This window comes from Hemibagrus wyckioides, linkage group LG18 (genome assembly GCF_019097595.1).
Source record: "Hemibagrus wyckioides isolate EC202008001 linkage group LG18, SWU_Hwy_1.0, whole genome shotgun sequence".
Classification (NCBI taxonomy): domain Eukaryota; kingdom Metazoa; phylum Chordata; class Actinopteri; order Siluriformes; family Bagridae; genus Hemibagrus; species Hemibagrus wyckioides.
The window spans coordinates 14,877,832-14,896,076 of record NC_080727.1 but is presented as its reverse complement, the minus strand read 5'-3'; the positions used below and the strand labels follow the sequence as shown (position 1 = coordinate 14,896,076).

At 36.5% G+C, this 18,245-nt stretch overlaps 1 protein-coding gene across 1 annotated transcript; it reads right to left on the bottom strand.

Moving 5' to 3' along the window:
* Positions 1 to 7,016: 7,016 nt before the first annotated feature.
* Positions 7,017 to 15,583, bottom strand: chrdl2 (chordin-like 2). The gene is made up of 11 exons (XM_058415732.1): positions 15,390 to 15,583; positions 14,977 to 15,080; positions 14,719 to 14,812; positions 13,321 to 13,466; positions 12,259 to 12,352; positions 11,583 to 11,638; positions 10,824 to 10,992; positions 9,745 to 9,933; positions 9,470 to 9,646; positions 8,904 to 8,996; positions 7,017 to 8,072 (listed from the first exon to the last, which is right to left on the bottom strand). Exons 1-11 carry the CDS (start codon positions 15,472 to 15,474, stop codon positions 7,939 to 7,941), a joined length of 1,341 nt encoding a protein of 446 aa, XP_058271715.1. The 5' UTR covers positions 15,475 to 15,583; the 3' UTR covers positions 7,017 to 7,938.
* Between the last annotated feature and the right edge of the window lie 2,662 nt (positions 15,584 to 18,245).

Below are 18,245 nucleotides of genomic sequence, written 5' to 3'. Positions count from 1 at the left end.
AAAGGCTTTAATCTAGGCCCATTTCGCACAATTACATATGCCCTTGTAAAGCTTGTTTCTGTATCTGTACTTGATCTGTAATCTTTTACTATTATAACATGCATGTCAGTTTACTGGCTAAACCATATAAACCTTGCTAACTGCAATGGAAACACATAATTCCAAAATAATTTTGTATTAAGAAGAAAATTCCAACTGTAAAAACCTTTCCAGACTAAATGTAATAGTAGTAAGCTTATAAAGCAGATATATATTTCACTTTTGCAATTAAATAGTCATCTATGTAGAACTCTTTCTTCTGTAAGTGTTTTCACCGTGAAATACTGTAAACGCTGTAGTTCATTAACCATTAAAACAACACACAGAGATTAGATCTTTGGTTTTAAGAGGTATAAACAAGTACAAATATATAATTAAATTAGATCTTACTGGCATAGCCTAAACAAATGTAAATATTTGAGGAAAAAACCTTCAGATACAAAGAAAAAAAAAACTGGAAAATGCCATTCTTTAGCACAATGGCAGTATTGTAAACTATAAGGTTACTTAGCTATGGAGAACCATGACTAGGATAAGGCAGATGAATTATGACGATCTGTTGTTTATGATTTGGATTACGTAAAAATAAAACATGAAAACTAAAAAAGATGTGAAAGGTCCACTACACGTGAAAAATCTGCGACTCATGTAGACGTGTGAAATTCCATGCGATGGATCGCAGTATCACTGTTCTGCTTATCCACAGCTTACACAACATTCTCCACAAACCCTGCTGCATGCAGAGGTAACATGCGTGAGGTGCCTGCTCTGGATCACTCATTGTACTGTTGTTCAAAACATGAGGTGCCTCTGTGTCTCGGAGAAAATCTGTTGCTCGATTGCATGGCTATCGTCGGAAAAATAAGCTGGGCTACTTCAAAGTGCTTGTGACTTGGCATTGCGGTGTGCGAGCGTGATTAACTGTTTCCAGGTTTGTGTTCAAAGGTGTACTTGCACACAGGTTGGGCTGGTTCATATCTCCTGATACTAAATTAGAAATTAGAAAACCAAAACAGCAATATGTCAAAAACAGTCCTGTCATAAAACAGCTGTATGGTGTGGCAAACACAGATACCTTGTTGCATCCCTTTTAAATAGAAAAATCCAATAATTATGTAGTGTTAGTAGATTTAAGAATGGATAAAACAATACTCTAAAAATCTAATTTTCTCAAAAATGTGTAACTGCAAATTTTATATACATATATATATATATATATATATATATATATATATATATATATATATATATATATATATATATAATTCCCTTGTTTTGTTCCATTCAATGCTTTTGCCCAGTGTCTGTGTTCAACTCAACTCTTTTCCTTTTGCCCAGCTACACAGATGTGGAATGCATTTTTCAGCCCAGGTGGAATAAATCAATAGGCATTTTAAAAAATATATCAAGTGAATCCACATTATTAAATTCAAACTGACCTCAGGCTATCTGCAAAGCCGCTAAATATGAAAGGATTTTTAGTGAAGCACATTTTGCTACAATACGATTTTGATCAAAATATAACCTAAATTAGTATCATAGCATCTGTATCTGTAGTGTGTCTTTAGTCTTTAAGGATATTTTATATTAGATATACTCTTGATGTTTTGTAATAATACTCATATATTTACAGGTAAATCTTTTTGCTGTATTAATGTGCCTTTAATGTAATTACATTGCTCTGTTAGTCTAACCTTTTTTATTTAAAAGAGTCTTTAAAAAGACATAAAAAAAGTGCTATTTAAATAAAGATGACTGTGTAAGGAATGAAACAGAACTATTTTTTTATATGGCACATCCTGAAGTGTTGTCATCCTCTTATACGACTGCAATTTGTCAATGCTTTCTTGTCAATGCAATCTTTTTAAAGAACATAGCATTAGTTACTAAATTACTAATGTAATGTTGTGGAACATCTGCAAATTAAGATATTAGGTAACCTGTTATCAGATAAACCAGCCTTAAAAGCCTAACTTTTTTCTCTCTTTTGATATAAACTATAATTTTTCCATCTACTATTTTTAGAATATTCTCTCTCCATTACAAACTACTGAAAACAAACAGTCCATGTTTCATATCTATAAAACCGAACTTGCTTGCTCCAGAATGTTGTTTTCATTAGCAAGCAGTGCTTTTTTAACACTAACAAAATTATAATAAAATAAAATAAAAGTGTTTTAGATTCAAACTTTAATAAAACAATTCCTAAAATCTGCCCCTCGTTCTGTGCAAGTAAATCTATGAAGTAAATCATTGTTTTCTGATTTGAAACAGATTTTTTACACTTGGTATTTTGTGATATAATCACATTTGGCTTCAGGAAGATTTGTCTCTGTCCAAATTGGAAAATATGTATGACATGGCTTGGAGATGTTGAAGCATATTGTACTCCTCCTGGGGTTCTGGAAGCACAGAGTCACAGCCTATTTTGGGGTGTGCGTGGGAAGGTGTTGGATCTCCACATCTGGAATAATCTTAGCAAATCTCAAGGTCAGAGGTACTTTACCGTTTTGGATCATGAAGTGAAGTTTTTAGATGGTTTATGAATATCGCCAAACAGCGTGCATGCAAGTTCTGATTGCACCTCAAACACTTCGGGTCTCATTCATCAATGTGTCATTGGGAGTTGGATGTCCATTCATCATAATCCTTTTGATTTGACATTTATGTGGAAATTGTGGGTTGTTTTCCATGCTTATTCTGGCAGAGGCTAAACAAACGACTTTCACTCATTTTGGTACAATTAAGCCTCTAATTTGCAGTACAACTGACAGCACTTTTGTTTTATATTTTCAACCAAATGTTCCTCCTTTTCTCCATCAGTTTATTAAATCTGAATGTTCTTCTGTGACTGTGTCACAGTGGGGATCACTCTGAAGTGTTCCTGACATGTAGCTCGCTACCGTCTGTACTTCCTTGGCATGAATCTGATCACCAGCTGAAACGATCAGGGCCTGACTTAATGAAGCAGAGTGAGAGTGAGAGAATGTAACCAAAGCAGCACTAAAAGATTTCGGAAGTAAATGGCATTCATTTGAGGGTTCTTTGAACACCTTAATCAGTTATAAAAGCTAACACATCAGAGTTAATTGCCTTATAGCTCCGGTTTGGCGCCCTTTGAGTCAGAAGGCCATCTAATTGATTTGCAATGCTTCAGTTCCTCAATGTCTGTGAGGCACTACAGAGTTCAGCAGCTCAGGGCCAGAATTTTTACACACTTATTCACAGTTTTCTTAAACACAGCACTACACTCTTTGTAGAATGTGATTATAGAGGATTACATGTGATGATGCATTTCATTGTGTTATGCCCTGAAATTGCATGTGAAAACATGGGGTCATGTGCAAGTAAACACACAGAAGCATATGTGAAGAAGAATTATTCATATGAGAAATGGGAAAAATTAAAATGTGAAAATACACCCACTGTCCACTTCATTAGGAATACCTGTACACCTGCTCATTTATGTAGTTATCTACTCAGCCAACCATGTGGCATAAAACAATGAATAAAAGCAGGACAGGTTGATACAGGTCAAGAGCTTTGAGTAAAGTTCAAATCAGACATCAATATGAAAACTTATTATAAAGCCATTATTGTTGGTTCCAACTAGGCTGCCTTAAGTATTTCATTAACTGTTGATCTTTTGGGATTTAGTCTCTAGAGTTTAAATAGAAACGTGCAAAAAAAACCCCAGCAATCTACTGATCTACTGGGCAAAACACCTTGTTTATTAAAGTCTACAATAGCTCAAATAAGCACTCTTTGCAACCATAGTGAGTAGAAGGCTCACAGAAACTGGACAGTTGAGGGCTGGAAAAAGTTAGTCTGTGCCAATAGTAGCCTCAGATTCCTTGTCCAACAAGAGTGGAATCCTATGTGGTCTACTGCTGTTGTAGCTCATGCACCTCAAGGTTCAATGTTTTGTGTATGTTGAGATGCTTTTCTGCTCACCACAGTTATCAAGAGTTACTATATCCTTGCTAGAAGCTTGAATCAATCTGACCAATTTCTTCTAACCTCTCTAATCAACAAGGCATTTCCAAATACAGAACTGTTGCTCAGTTAATTTTTTTTTTTACCATTCTGTATAAACTCTACAGACTACTGTAGTTGAAAATCCAAGGAAATTTTCAGTTTCTGAAATACTCAAACCAGCCCATCTGGTACCAACAACCATGTTACGATCAAAGTCACAGAGATTACACTTTTCCCCCATTCTGGTGTTTGATGTGAACATTACCCGAAGCTCTTGACCTGTATCTGCCTGCTTTTATGCATTGCACTGCCGCCACATAATTGGCTGATTAGATAAATGCATGAATGTGTACACATGTTCTTCATAAAGTGGACAGTGAGTGGAAATTAATGTAATAAATGTAAGAAAAATCACATGAGAAAATAAAAACAAATGCGGAACATTGGAAAAATCCAATACATATGAGAAATACATATGTTTAAAATTCACACTTGAATCATTTTCAAAAAGACCTTGAAAAGTCTTTGTCAGAAAATATACTGTATTTAATCAGTCGAGGGCCTAATTGGGCAGTTTGGTGGTGCAGTGGGGAGCGTTGCTGCCTCACAGCATCAGGTCCCTCCCTGGTTCTGTCCTGTGCTCAGGTTACTGCCTGTGTCGGTTTCCTACTCATAAAAAACATTCCAGTAGTTGGATTAGTTATACTTAATTGGCCCTAGGTGTGAATGAGTGTGTTTATGGTGTTCTTTAAAGGACTGGCATCCTATCTAGTGTGTACTTCCTCCTCTGGAAAAGACTTCAGTGTGACCCCTCGCCAGGATGAAGCAATAACTGAAGATGAATTTCCTACATATTGTTTTTTTAGCCTTTAGGTTTCCTCTCTTTATCAACAGAGATGTCAATATTGTTAGGTCTGCAGTTGTTGAATGTCTTACCAATGGAAAGAAGAAATCCTTCATTTTTTTATGGCATGAAGACACAATAAACAGCTTGTGTGGTGATTTAGTGACTGTGTTGAGCTCATGTGTTTCAGGACTGTAAATATTGTTGAACGGATTTTATTTCCCTACTTTTTATCTCGTCTGTATGAGGTTTAATTGAGATAATTGAACAATGTTTAAAAAGCCATAACACATTGCCCACATTCAGATGTTAAGGTTCAACTTAAGGTTCAACTCAAAAAACTTAAATTTAAAGCTTTAACATGACTGTAACACTGGTAGTAAGCATGAGCAGGAACACTCACACAGAGAACTGACCCTTCTGCTTGATTTATACCCACTGACTGCCCCCAGCTGTTCAAATTGCCAGAGCCAAGACTAAGCATGCATAGCAGAATTGGCCAAATGCTATTTAGAGGGAATTCAAAACCAACCTCCATCCAACAATGAAAGGACCATGCAGATGCCAAAGATGGCAATGCTTAAAATCAAGTTTTTGCTCCAGCAGCAAGTGTTGAACTCTGTGGGAAATGTTGCAAAACATTCCAAACTCATCAACCTAAATATAACCCAGATATAAAAACAAGAAATATTGGATTCCTTCTTAGGCATTAGGGTAAAGATTTTTCATTCTTAAATATTTCTACCAATGTATGAATTAAACACAATGCATTAAATACACACACTGAAAAGAGTGCATTAGGGTCAAATCTAATATCTATTAGTAGCTTGAAAAACAAATGTATTAGGGTTGAGCACTGCATAAAATAACGAGGTCTTTTGATTGCATAACATAAATTATGTGAGGCATACTATTACACACACACACACACACACACACACAGGCAGATTGGACAGCTGCAATTGTGATTTCAAAATTTGTTAAATGTCAATACTGGCTTCATGCCATGTTTCATATGAATACCAAGCATGGAAACAGAAGGGTTTGTTGAAACTAAAAAAAACTCTAAACAGTTTTTTCATACAGTATGTTATTTTGTGTAATCTATACTGTTTGTTTAATGTGTTCTTAGTCTCTCTGTTTTTTGTTTCCCTTCCAAAGGTATTTTCGGTGAAAAAATGATAATAGAATAAATAAGCTTGCTCATGTTCTTTACACCCGTGACTGTAATCAATCACTGCTGATGATGTGTTACAGATGTGTCAGAGAAACGGGTTGAAATATATCGGCAGAAATAGAGATCAAGTCTGGTAGGAGTTCCACTCTGTGTAATCACTAGACATGACTGTCATTTATAGTTTGCATTACAGTCACAGTTTGGGCTAGAAAAGGATCAGCTGCATGATGTTATTTCATATCATCTTAAAACTTCTGGTGATACTGTTGTGCTTGATTTCACAAAAGTCCAAAATAATCCACTTTAAGATATTTGTTAACAGCAAGTCGTCTGCTGTGGGTGGCAAAAATAAAACCTTAAATTCACATCTTTTTAATTTTTTTTTTATATAATTGGTGGGAGCTTAGAGCCTATTTATACCAGCCACCCTTGGAGCACAGAGCCTGCCTCTGAGTCACTCTAGAGAGAACAAATTGCCAGAAAGTGCCAGATCCAACAGCCAGCAAAAATAATTCACAGCTTCATTGTGTGACCATTAAGGTCTTCAACTGAGGGGCTTCTGTTGCAAAATATTTTGTCAGGCCTTCAGTGAGAGATGAGCAGCGCTGTCTGGCACTATGTGTGAGTCCAGGACAATGACTCATTGTGCTCGAGGAGGGAGGGAAAGTGGGCTTTTGGGGTTCAGAGAAAAGGGAAAGTGGATATTACTCTTTGAACTTCTCCAGTCTGGGTCTGTGGCCAGGCCCAGTTCACTGTGAACAAGTATGGATTATCCTCCACCTGGTGACCCGAACAAGGCTGTCGACAAGCAGCTGACAGTCCACGTCCTCACCAAACCTCCGGCTTGGCTGCAGAACGACATCTCCATTAAACTAACAATCCCATGAGAATTTGTTATTGAAATCATGTCAGTTGCCTCTGCCATGGAAATTGCACTGTACTGTGATGTGCCATAACAGGTGGCTAGAAGTCTAATCAGTTGGTAAACATTACAAATACAAGATTTATTAACAATTGCAGGGTTCAAATAAGACAGCCTTATGTCTTAACAAGGCCTGTCCTGTTCAGTATTCTTGGAAAATTCTGACCTACATTTATATCAAATTAACAGAGCTCTCTTGTTGCACTCATGCTGTTAGACTACCACAACCCTTGAGAAAACAAACTATAACACTGTAGCACAGGCCAACATTTTAGAGGAGAGCAAGTAAGAGCCACAAATCCTAAAAATCCTAAAGTGCCTTCAATGGCTCATTGTCCAGCTAGAACAGCTTATGTAAGAACACTTGCCTCTGGTCAGACATTCTCACATTTAATTTCACTACCATGTTATAAAATGTTCTGTGCATACAGACATAATGTTCTTATTTACCGTTCATTAATGCATGTTTCTATTCCAGTCAAAATGACATCTCTTTTAAATTACAATAAATATTAACATTCTTTTTAGTATTAAAATTATTTAATGGGTGTATAATTAAATGACAGTGATAAAAATGTGGCCTACATCAACTTTATAAAAGCATCCCGGCCAATAATCTGCTTACATTCCTACCTCTCTTGAATTACTGTACAAATACAGTGATTGCTTTGTTTGAATCACATCCACAAGATTTCCTTAATAAAAAGTAATATTACCATACTTCTCTTTCTTGCTTGAGAGCTGAGACATCTCTATGTGTTTACTTTCCCTTCTGTATTTTGAGCACACTATTAACTTCACTCCAGTTCAAGGCCTCTAAAAAAGCTACATCTCACGTGGGACAGCAAAGTTCTTCTGCCGATATTTGTTTTTCCACTAAAACACATTGTTTGTGTTCTGTTTTGTGTTCTGGTAATAAAAGAGGTGTTGGACGCTGAGCTGATACACTGTTCCAGACCAGAGAGGACACTCGGAGGACTAAGACGTGCAAAGAATGTCCAGCTGATCTGGATTTAAGTACTTCACTACCTCCTTAATGCCGGCTTCACATGTCCTGTTTCTACTGAAGTCTTTCTCTTTGTCTTCTTCCTCTTTAAACTTTCTCCAAGCATCTGAGAGAAAAAAATACACACACTATAACACTAAGATTACGTTTTTGTAAGTCTGTTAAAGAGCTGATAAACCTAGAAAAGAAGTAACGAATCAAACACGACAGAGAATGCTGTTATAGGAAAACAATCCATGGCAGAGGGTTTTGATGAAGCAGAGTTAGGGTTACCACTATGCAGTTGATTATTTTCCAGTAACAGCATGTCCTGAAGTGTTTTATGCCAATTAACTAAACATCTTAAAACATTAAAAATGTATTAAATTAAAATACACATCATACTTTTTAATTTTGTAGAAACTTCTAGTATCAAAAAGCCTCAAGAAACATAAAGGAACATCTTTATCACTGACTGTTACTAAGCTCTGACAATGGAAAATATTTTCAAAAATGTCTCCTTTGAGAAAAGAATATTGATGTGTAACTTACTAGAATGAGTGCTTTAATATAAATCTGTGGTTTGCCTTACAAACAACATTGCTGAGAAAAGTCAGTTAATAGTAATTATTCAACCTTATGAATCAATAATAGAAGTGGTCTAACATTAAATAATCCACACCACCAAGAATGACACGGCTTTGTCTCAAGCTTGCTTACTGAGATAATAACTATAGTAATAGAAAACCACGTTATATTTTCACATTTTAAGTAAATATATTTCTTTTTATATACTGTTGTCTGTCGTTACTGCACTGACCTACAGGCGCCCCAAATGTTCCACTTTATTACTCTTTTTGCACACATTCACTATGTACTTGCACATGAACTTCATCTACAGTTTCTCATCTCTTTATTACTGTATATTTCAAAGAAGGAAAATAAGAGGAAAACTCACCCTCATCTAATGTAGTCAGTAGAATATAATTCTCCGGATGCTCTATAAGGTCCTTTTTTTGAACATCACCAGTTTCCATTAGATGTAGCACCCCTAGAAATATTGAAAATCGATTGCTTTCAACATAGCTTCTTGTTTTTACTGTAGACTGGAACTGATTTAAGGTTAGCACAAGGTCTATAAATGTCTATTAAAAGAATTGTTCAGTAAAAATATCAAATGTACACAATTTCCTCCTCTAGTCAGTTAGCCATGCAAGTCGTGTTTGTATTCATTTACTTCATTACAACTATGAGGATAATGTAGCTAACCAGTAACATTTAAGACCTTGATTACACCTAGACTTTTCATGTGTTTATTTATTTATTTATTTATATAAATATCATGATTATATCCAAGAGACTATGAAGACTATCCACACAAATAAAAGTATAAATGCAACTAAGGTCTGAGATGCACTTCACATGCATTCTATCACATGCTATATATATTATGGCTGACGGAATAATATTAAAGCATTTAGCTAAACTGTGCTGGTAGTAGTGGTGAGTGTTCATAATCTTTACCATTTACTGTTTTCCATACTTGCACCTCAACCTCTGTGGCTCCTTGTCTCTCAATTGCAATTTTTCGCACCATATCTTCCTCATGCTCAGCAGATGAAGATTCAACTTTATACACCAGAAGATTGTTATTGTCCTGGCCTGGATAACACTCTGTCCTATTGTTCTCAGTCTTATTCTCTGTCAGATATGGGGAAAAAATCACAAAATAAATGCCAACACTCAGGGACATATACTGTTGGATCATAGGACAATAAAGTGAAGGTATGTTATGCTACCTGGGCAAATTTTACAGCATTTCCCTTCTATCTTCATGGGGTGTTTGCATGGGTACTGGTCGGGGCAGGTGAGGCGTCTGCATTCCTGAAGGCCATCTCTGCAGGTGCACAGGATGCACTCCAGAACTTTCCCAAGCATGGGGTGCCACACGTCACCATGGGAGTAGGTCTTCCCACTGTACGTGCAAGCTTAGACAAACAACTATGAGAAAGTACTGGCTCCAAAAATATTCTGACTGCTGTATGCATTGATGTTTGTATTTTTACACATTCACTTATAATTGTAATTGAAAAGATCTAACATGAACCAACTTTCATGCACTCATCCTAGGATGCATATTTATGGTCTACTTACACTGAACATCCTTTTACACATAGTACTATTTGATTTTATATAGCATACAGTTGATGTATGTATGTATGTATAATGATGTAGAATCTGGTGACACCCATAAAAAGATCTGTTCGCTTTTGGGTCTGCTTTCTCTCAAGGTTTCTTCCTCATGTTGTTTTGGAATTTTTCTTTGCCTGTCTCCTCTTTCTTACTCATTAAGGATCCAAATCTACATCCAGATTTCTGTAATGCTGCTTTCTGATTAATTAGGTCTATTGATAAAAGCACTATGTAAATAAAATAGAAGCCTTTATATCAGTGTTCCTCAAATCTTGCCCTGGAGGGCTAATCCGCTGCAGAGTTTAGCTCCAACCCTGATCAAATTCCTCTACCTGTGATTTTCTAATGATCCTGAAGAGACTGATTAGCGTGCTCAGGTGTGTTTGATTAAGGTTAGAGCCAAACTCTGCAGGAAAGTGGATCTCGTTTGCCAGATCCCTGCTTCGTATGAACTTTAATATACTCACAACCATCAAGCATTTCTTTGTAAGCAACTGGACATCAAATGTAATTTAATCATACTTTTTCTCAGAAATCACGTGATGTTAGCTAATGCTAGCTACCTGGCTAAGAAACCATGTCCACATTTCCACTGATGGCGTCAAAGACACAACATGCGTGTTTGGCATTCCTAGATTCTCCAGATCCTACTGACTAATTCAGCTAGAGATCTTGTGGAGCTCACCTCTCTGGTGTTGGCGCTGTAAGAGGATCTTCACCGTGGTATCAGCTGCTCCTTTAAGGTGCAGTGTTTGTAGGTTAAGGCCTCTTGGTGAGCCTCTAAGTGCAGGTGGTGTGACACGTGTGGCCCGGTTCTTCACCTGCTCTCCAGGGCACTGATCCATAGAATGCCTCTTTGGTTTGAGGAGATAAAAGAGAAGATGTTGTGTCTTTGTAAATGACTTATAGCTAAGTTGCACTTTCAAATTGATGCTCTTCACCACGGCACAGCTAATTTTAATAAAACTGAATGTGCTTCAATGCATTTAAAACATTTCTTTGAACTGAGTCTTGGACTCACAACAAAAAAGCGGAATAGCCATTTAGCATATTTAAAAACATTCAGCCTGACTCTGCATGGTTCTTTAGGCTTATCTACAAGGACCTGGTGTGGCTGCAGGTTTTCATTACAACCAGATTCGAGGCACATGTGACAGTTGATTGAAGACCTCGGTGAAACAAACATGTTTCAGGTGTGGCTTAAACATGTGAAATCATGTATGGCTCCTGCCTGATTGGAACACAATACTTCAGCCGCACCTGCCCTTCATGGATAAGACTGAAGACCCCTGCTCTACTGTATTCATTATCACATATGTATAATGTTAGATTTTACTGGGAAATTGTACATGCAAGGAGTAGGCTATGCAGAGCCGATTTATCGCTATAAATGTAAAAATGTATAATTAATGATGTACTATTAGCAAATAACAAGAATACATACTACTCCTCGGTTCAGCTGCTGTCCTCCATCATCATATGAATTGTCAGAAGGACCCTCTGGTCATGTCAGAGAAACAAGAGTCAGATTGCCTCCTGAAAACTGCATATACTAATACTTATTTATGATCATTAAAAACACAGTTATTCACAGTGCAAGTAAATTCTTGAATCTAATCTTGACAGAAGGTACTGATTCATTTTCAGTAGCAGCAGCTTTGACTATAAAGCCAGTAAATGTAACATAATGACTTCTGTATGTAGATAAGTAATTATACGTAATGACTTCTTACAACTTCTGTAAGTCGCTCAGGATAAAGGAGTCTGTACCAAATGCTGTAAATGTAGTGTGCTCGTTCGGTGATTATTTAAATGATTGTTTGTATAGCGACAACTCATAATTTACTAATTTTCACTTTTCTGCTTTTCAGTAACATAACAAGCTGTGTTTTTGTCTTATTAACCTAAAGTAAGACAAAAAAAACAATAGAAGCTTGTGTGGAATGAAATGTTTATAGATGGGTAGGAAGTAAATTGTACAGTGAGTGTTCACCTTTTAATGTAACTATAAACGGATAAAACGTGTGACATTTTGCTCATTAATAAATGAAAAATAGTAATTGCTGCCAATTATCCCTACATTAATTTATTATCTTAAATATATGCTTTTTAAAGATCACCTTTGCAAACAAAGCAGCATGTATCTGGAACAGAGACAGGTGAAGAGCATGTGATGGGCTGACAGGTTTTCAGTGCACAAAAGATATTTCCACCCTTAGAAGCCAAGAAAGAAAAGAAAGACAAAGCAGACACATTAAAGTAACTGAGTTAATCATCATTTTGCCACATTATATCCTGACCTTAGTATTATCCTCTTTTCATAAATAGATGTTGAAGCGTAAAACATTTGACATTCCAGCTAGCAAAACTCTAAAATACTGAAATCTACGTTCAATCTACAATTCCCCAGCTCAACAAGAGCTACAAACATGTGTCCTAATATGTTATCGATATCCTTAATATTTGATATGGTGAAATTATCTATCTAAATTATCTAGTTTATGGAAGGAACCTCCTGTGTTCATGATTTATTACAGTCATATTGTAAGGCTGTAACTCTTTTCCCTTCAGAAAAGACAACTTTGTACTTTGTGGACTCGCAGTAATTTTATAAGCTGCATTTTTGTTTTATTAACTTAGTAAGAGAGAAAAAAGGAGGCTGCCGAAGGAAAGCCTGTTTATGGTTTTTTTTTTAATAATGAAAGTGATTACAGGATTACAGAGGTTTCACAACGTTAAATGTATTATAAAAAAAAGTATGAAGTATCATTTTTTAAGGATTGCTGTGATTTTGCTGTTTGATCAGGGTGGACACAGTAATTCCACTGTTTGTCAGACTGCCCCATTGTTCCCATCATTTTTTTCCAATAACAGCACAAAATATTTTGTTATTCACATATTGTATCAAAGACTTTATCAGAAACACCGAAAATAACACCACAGCGATCCCCCCAGTCATGGGGTTTATGTGATAAACGCATTTTTGACCAAATTACCAGCCAGAATCTTATATTACTTAGGTCATGGCATGCATGTAATCATAAATTACATATAATAGTATCGTAGCTGGCTCACAACTTTTTACAGTAAAAAATCAGTGTGGTAATTACTATACAAAAACAAAGGCAAGGTTGTGTTTCTAGTACATAAATGAGATATAGGAGAAAAAAGCATTCACTCACAGAACATGTGCACATAACACACTGGTTGGACTGCCGGGATGGGAACAGATCGTGATTAGTGAACGTCTCGCCCATTTGGTATGTGGTTCCATTGTGGCGACAGGTTTTAACAGGAGCCCTCAAACCTGCAGGGGACCTCTGCTCATCTGTGCCAGAATACAGCAATATCCAGAATATTAATAGAAAATGGAAACATTAAAAAATAAACATGAGGAGCAACGCATCCATCCATCTATCTATCCATCCATAGACAGACAGATAGGCAGAACATCAGACTACTAGTACAAGTGAAGAACACTCTGTAAGTGTAATGTACTGCTCCTTAATTTCCTCTGCCTGAGAATCAGATCAGAGTTGCAGCAATTTAACACAAAGTTCTAAACTCAAAGCATTCCTTGTATCATAATAATATGAGTGTAACTACTGAGATACGAACCATAAAGTGACAGAGCCAGCTGAGACAAGGCGTCACATAAAACTAACCATGTCACATGAATAATATTAAAGGCATTTAAACAACTCCTATAAAAAATCCTAATGGCGTCACTGTTCACTGCTCATCCAAGCAGCAATGCTGAAAACAGTCAAGACAGTTAGAGAGACAGACAGACAGATATTAATAAGCATTTTCAGCATTTCAGCACTTTTAATTAGTTTATTTGGTAATCCTATATTTATACATTGTCTCTCATTTTATTTGTCTGTCTACCTATCTATATGTCTCTTTATTAAAACTTAAGCAGTTAATGGATGAATAGGTAGATGGACAGAAAGATAGATAGATAGATAGATAGATAGACAGACAGATAGATTGATCGATCGATCGATCGACAGACAGACAGACAGACAGACAGACAGACAGATAGATAGATAGATAGATAGATAGATAGATAGATACACAGATAGATAGATAGATAGATAGATAGATAGATAGATAGATAGATAGATAGATAGATAGATAGATAGATAGACAGACAGACACAGATGGATAGATTAATGAGCAGTACAGCACAAGTTACAGAAATATCTTCACTTTTATTAGTAATCTGATTATACATTGAATTTTTATATTTTATTCTGAAAGTTTCACTCATCTATACAGAACAGATATCTTAAATCTGCTATCTTTCTTTCCATCTATTTGTCTGTCTGTCAGTAGATTATCTGTAGATAGATAGATGCTTTGTTAGTAATCTTAGTAGTCTTGCCTCTTCTATCTATCTATCTATCTATCTATCTATCTATCTATCTATCTATCTATCTATCTATCTATCTATCTATCTTTTGTCCTCAGATAGTTGACCAGAAGATTGGAATAGATAGATAGATAGATAGATAGATAGATAGATAGATAGAAGAGCAGACAGTCTGTGTGTGTGTGTGTGTGTGTGTGTGTACCTGCACAGCGTGGGCAGCACTGCTGTGAGTCAGTCACTGGATTGTCACAGCGCAGAGTTGGGCATTTGATGGGGTTACATTTCACATGGCCAGACTTGGAGGGGTCACAGATGCATGAGAGTCAGATAGAAAGTATATGGAGTCAAATCTAATCTCGTTTACACACACACACACACACACACACGCACACACACACACACACACACCATATACACTTAAAAAGTACTGACTGTAGCTAATTGTGAGTACAGTACATACGTCAGTACAAGCACAGCGCATGCAGAACATGAACCCAAACGGCTCTAGATAAGGATGCCAGCTGTCTCCTGGGCTGTAGGTCTTCTCCTTAAACGTGCAAAACACTACACATATGAGACAGAAAATAAGCTCAGACATAATATTGCAATATACCATTGAGGATTACAGCTCAGATATCAACTGATTGTTTTTTAGAATAATTACTATAATAAAAAAAAAAAGCGCCTTTCATGATAAGTGAATCAGGTGACAAAAAGCGCATTATTAAAAATATTTCCGACACAAAAACAGTTAAATAGCTAATGCATCATGACGGGCTGAAATCTAATCCAGACTTTGAGGTTATACAAGAAGCCCATAGAGAGTACCATCTCAACATTCTGCTTAATGTAAGTCAATCGCCTGACACTTACTTTTCCGACTCTGAGCAGCTTCTGTCTCACACCACACAACCCAGCGCATAGCGGCTAAAATAAAAACGTGCTTCAGGTAGGCCATTCTTCTTCTCCTAACCTCAACCAATTCCAGTGAACAGATCCTTAACTTTTTTCCCCTTGACTCAGTAACTGCGACAGCAGCGACTACCGGAGAGACTGCTGCAGTCTGAAAACGCTCGCGGGGTTTATAGAAAAGCGCCCCCTACAGGAACACTGCCTATTTTACACAAGTGCCTCGGGTACAACTATTTTAAATTGCTAATTTCTTAGTTAATTAATAACTTAATCATTCTATTCAGACCTATACAATAGTAAACAATGCAATCTTTTAAAATCACATCACATTACAAACATCAGAGTGATGTAACACGTGATCTCAGTGCCTTTGTGGCATGGTTGTTGGTGCCAGGCAAGATGTTTTGAGAATGATAGAAACTGCACATCTGCTGGCATTTTCATGCACGTCAATCTTTGGATTTTATACAGAATTGGGCGAAAACAAACAAACAAACAAACAAACAAAAAACACTCAGTGAGCTGCACTTATGAGGGTGGAAACATCCTGCTGATGAGAGAGGTGAGAGGAGAATGGCCAGATTGTTTCGAGCGGACAAGAAGGCTATGGCCAAAAAATAAATAAATAAATAAATAAAAAATTAGAACCATGTTTTGTAAGTAAAGCATCTCAGAACACTTTTTCCAATGTTGTTGTAGCCTATCCGAAAGAGCTTCACTGAAAAGCTTTGATGAACTGAGCAGAACAGATCATTATAGATAGAAGAATATATCATTTCTCCATTCCAGTGGGTTTCAGAACAGCAGCGTTATGTTGAAATCCATTCAGAGATGGAAACTCTAGGAACCACCATTAATTAAATTTAAGACTTGGAGGCATGCAATCAACAGCAAGTTGGTGTTATACAACCCGATGTGAAATTGAGTTACATTTAATACCCAGAAGATTTTTTTATGACAGTATGTCCAGAAGTGTTTTATTCTGCTTATAACACATTGATTTAATTTTGTTAATCATGTTGAATGACATATCAAACTTTTTTAGCCATATATAGTTATGTTTGATATGGTGGAACATTTGTGAAATTAGTTGCTGCTGTCATTTACAGTATAGCAGCTACCCCAATCAGGTACATTATGACCACCTGTGTCTACCTTAGATAGCACAGATTTCACTAGATCCCTGTAGGTGTGCTGTGGTATCTGGCACCAAGATGTTAGCAGCAGGTCCTTAAGTCCTGTAAGTTGTGAGGTGTGGCCACCATGATATGGACGTAAAGGAAAACTTATGATAGATATTGACCACTGCAGACTGGGAACACCCCACAAGGGCTGTAGTTTTGGAGATGCTCTGATCCAGTCATCTAGAAATCACAATTTGGCCCTTGTCAAACTCAAATCAGCTTTCCCATTTTTCTAACACATCAACTTTGAGGACAAAATGTTTACTTGCTGCCTAATATATCCCACCCACTAACTCACTGCTCATAATGTTATGCCTGATTGGCGTATAAACATATAGCAGTCACCATGGTCTACTTACTTCCTTCTTGAAGTTAATAAGACAAAAGAAAATGCAGTTGTCATAATATCAGTAATATTCTGTGTTATTTTTCCAAGGAGCAAATTTCCATACTTTTCCAACAAAAGATTCCAAATGATTTTTCCAATGTTACTGTAGCCCATCCACCTCAAGGTTCAGAAAAACATGCTTTGCTGAACCTTGAGATGGATGAGCTCCAACAGCATTGGGTTCTACTCCCAAAATCTGAGACCAGAAATGTAAAAAGTTACAATGGGCAACTCTCAACTTTAGATTTGATAGAAAGGAAAAGAATCCAGTGATGTACAGGTGATAAAGGTGCTCCCATTTATATGATGAATGTATATACAATAACACATATCTCACTATTATTTTCTATTATTACCCCTTACTTACTTTTTCTGCTTGGTTTTACTCTCTTACACCCTACAAGTCAGTGCATAGTCAAAAAGAGCTCTTCAGTGATGTCCAATTTTGGTCAAAATCTTATATATGGTCATATAAGTCATTTTTTCTGTGTCTTCAAAAGAAAACCCTTTCTCACTAGCCAAAAATGAGATATTTTTGTAAAGTCTTTGAATGTCTTTATGCTCACTGGGCCCTTGATTAATGTGTAGACAGATCAAGTCATAACACTTCTCCTTAATGCAACAAGCATTAGCTTACAGAGGTTAGACACGCAACACTCAAAGTAAGAAGTCACGCTTAATTTTTCATCAGAACAGGCGCCATGCTGTTACACGAACTCCAGTAATTAGAACAGGGAGGCAAGAGTTTTGTTGAAGAGCTTTGCTGAACAGAGAAAAACAGATAATTATAGATAGAGGAATAGATTATTTCTCCATTACAGTGGGTTTCGTAACAGAAATCGCAGTGTCATGCTTTGATGGAGATGTGACTGCAAGAACCTCTGATCAGTAAAAACTAAAAGACTTGGGGCTATGCTGTTACAGAAAAAACAATCAACCAAGAAGGTGATGTGATACAATGACAATACATTCAGAGGCGTTTTATTCTACTTATACTAGAGCATTACGCTAGCGATTGTTTAATCATTTTTGAATTATACGTCATACGTTTTATCCATTTTTAGTAATATATGGTGTTGTGGAACTGTGGATCTTTGAAATAAGTTTCTGCTATCACTTACATTATAGAAGCTATAAACAGTCTTCCTGTCACCTGGAGTTTTTCCATTCTTTCTTGAATAAGAAAACATGACATGAAAAGCACTTTAATGAATTTAATGCAATTTAATGACTATTCTATTTCAG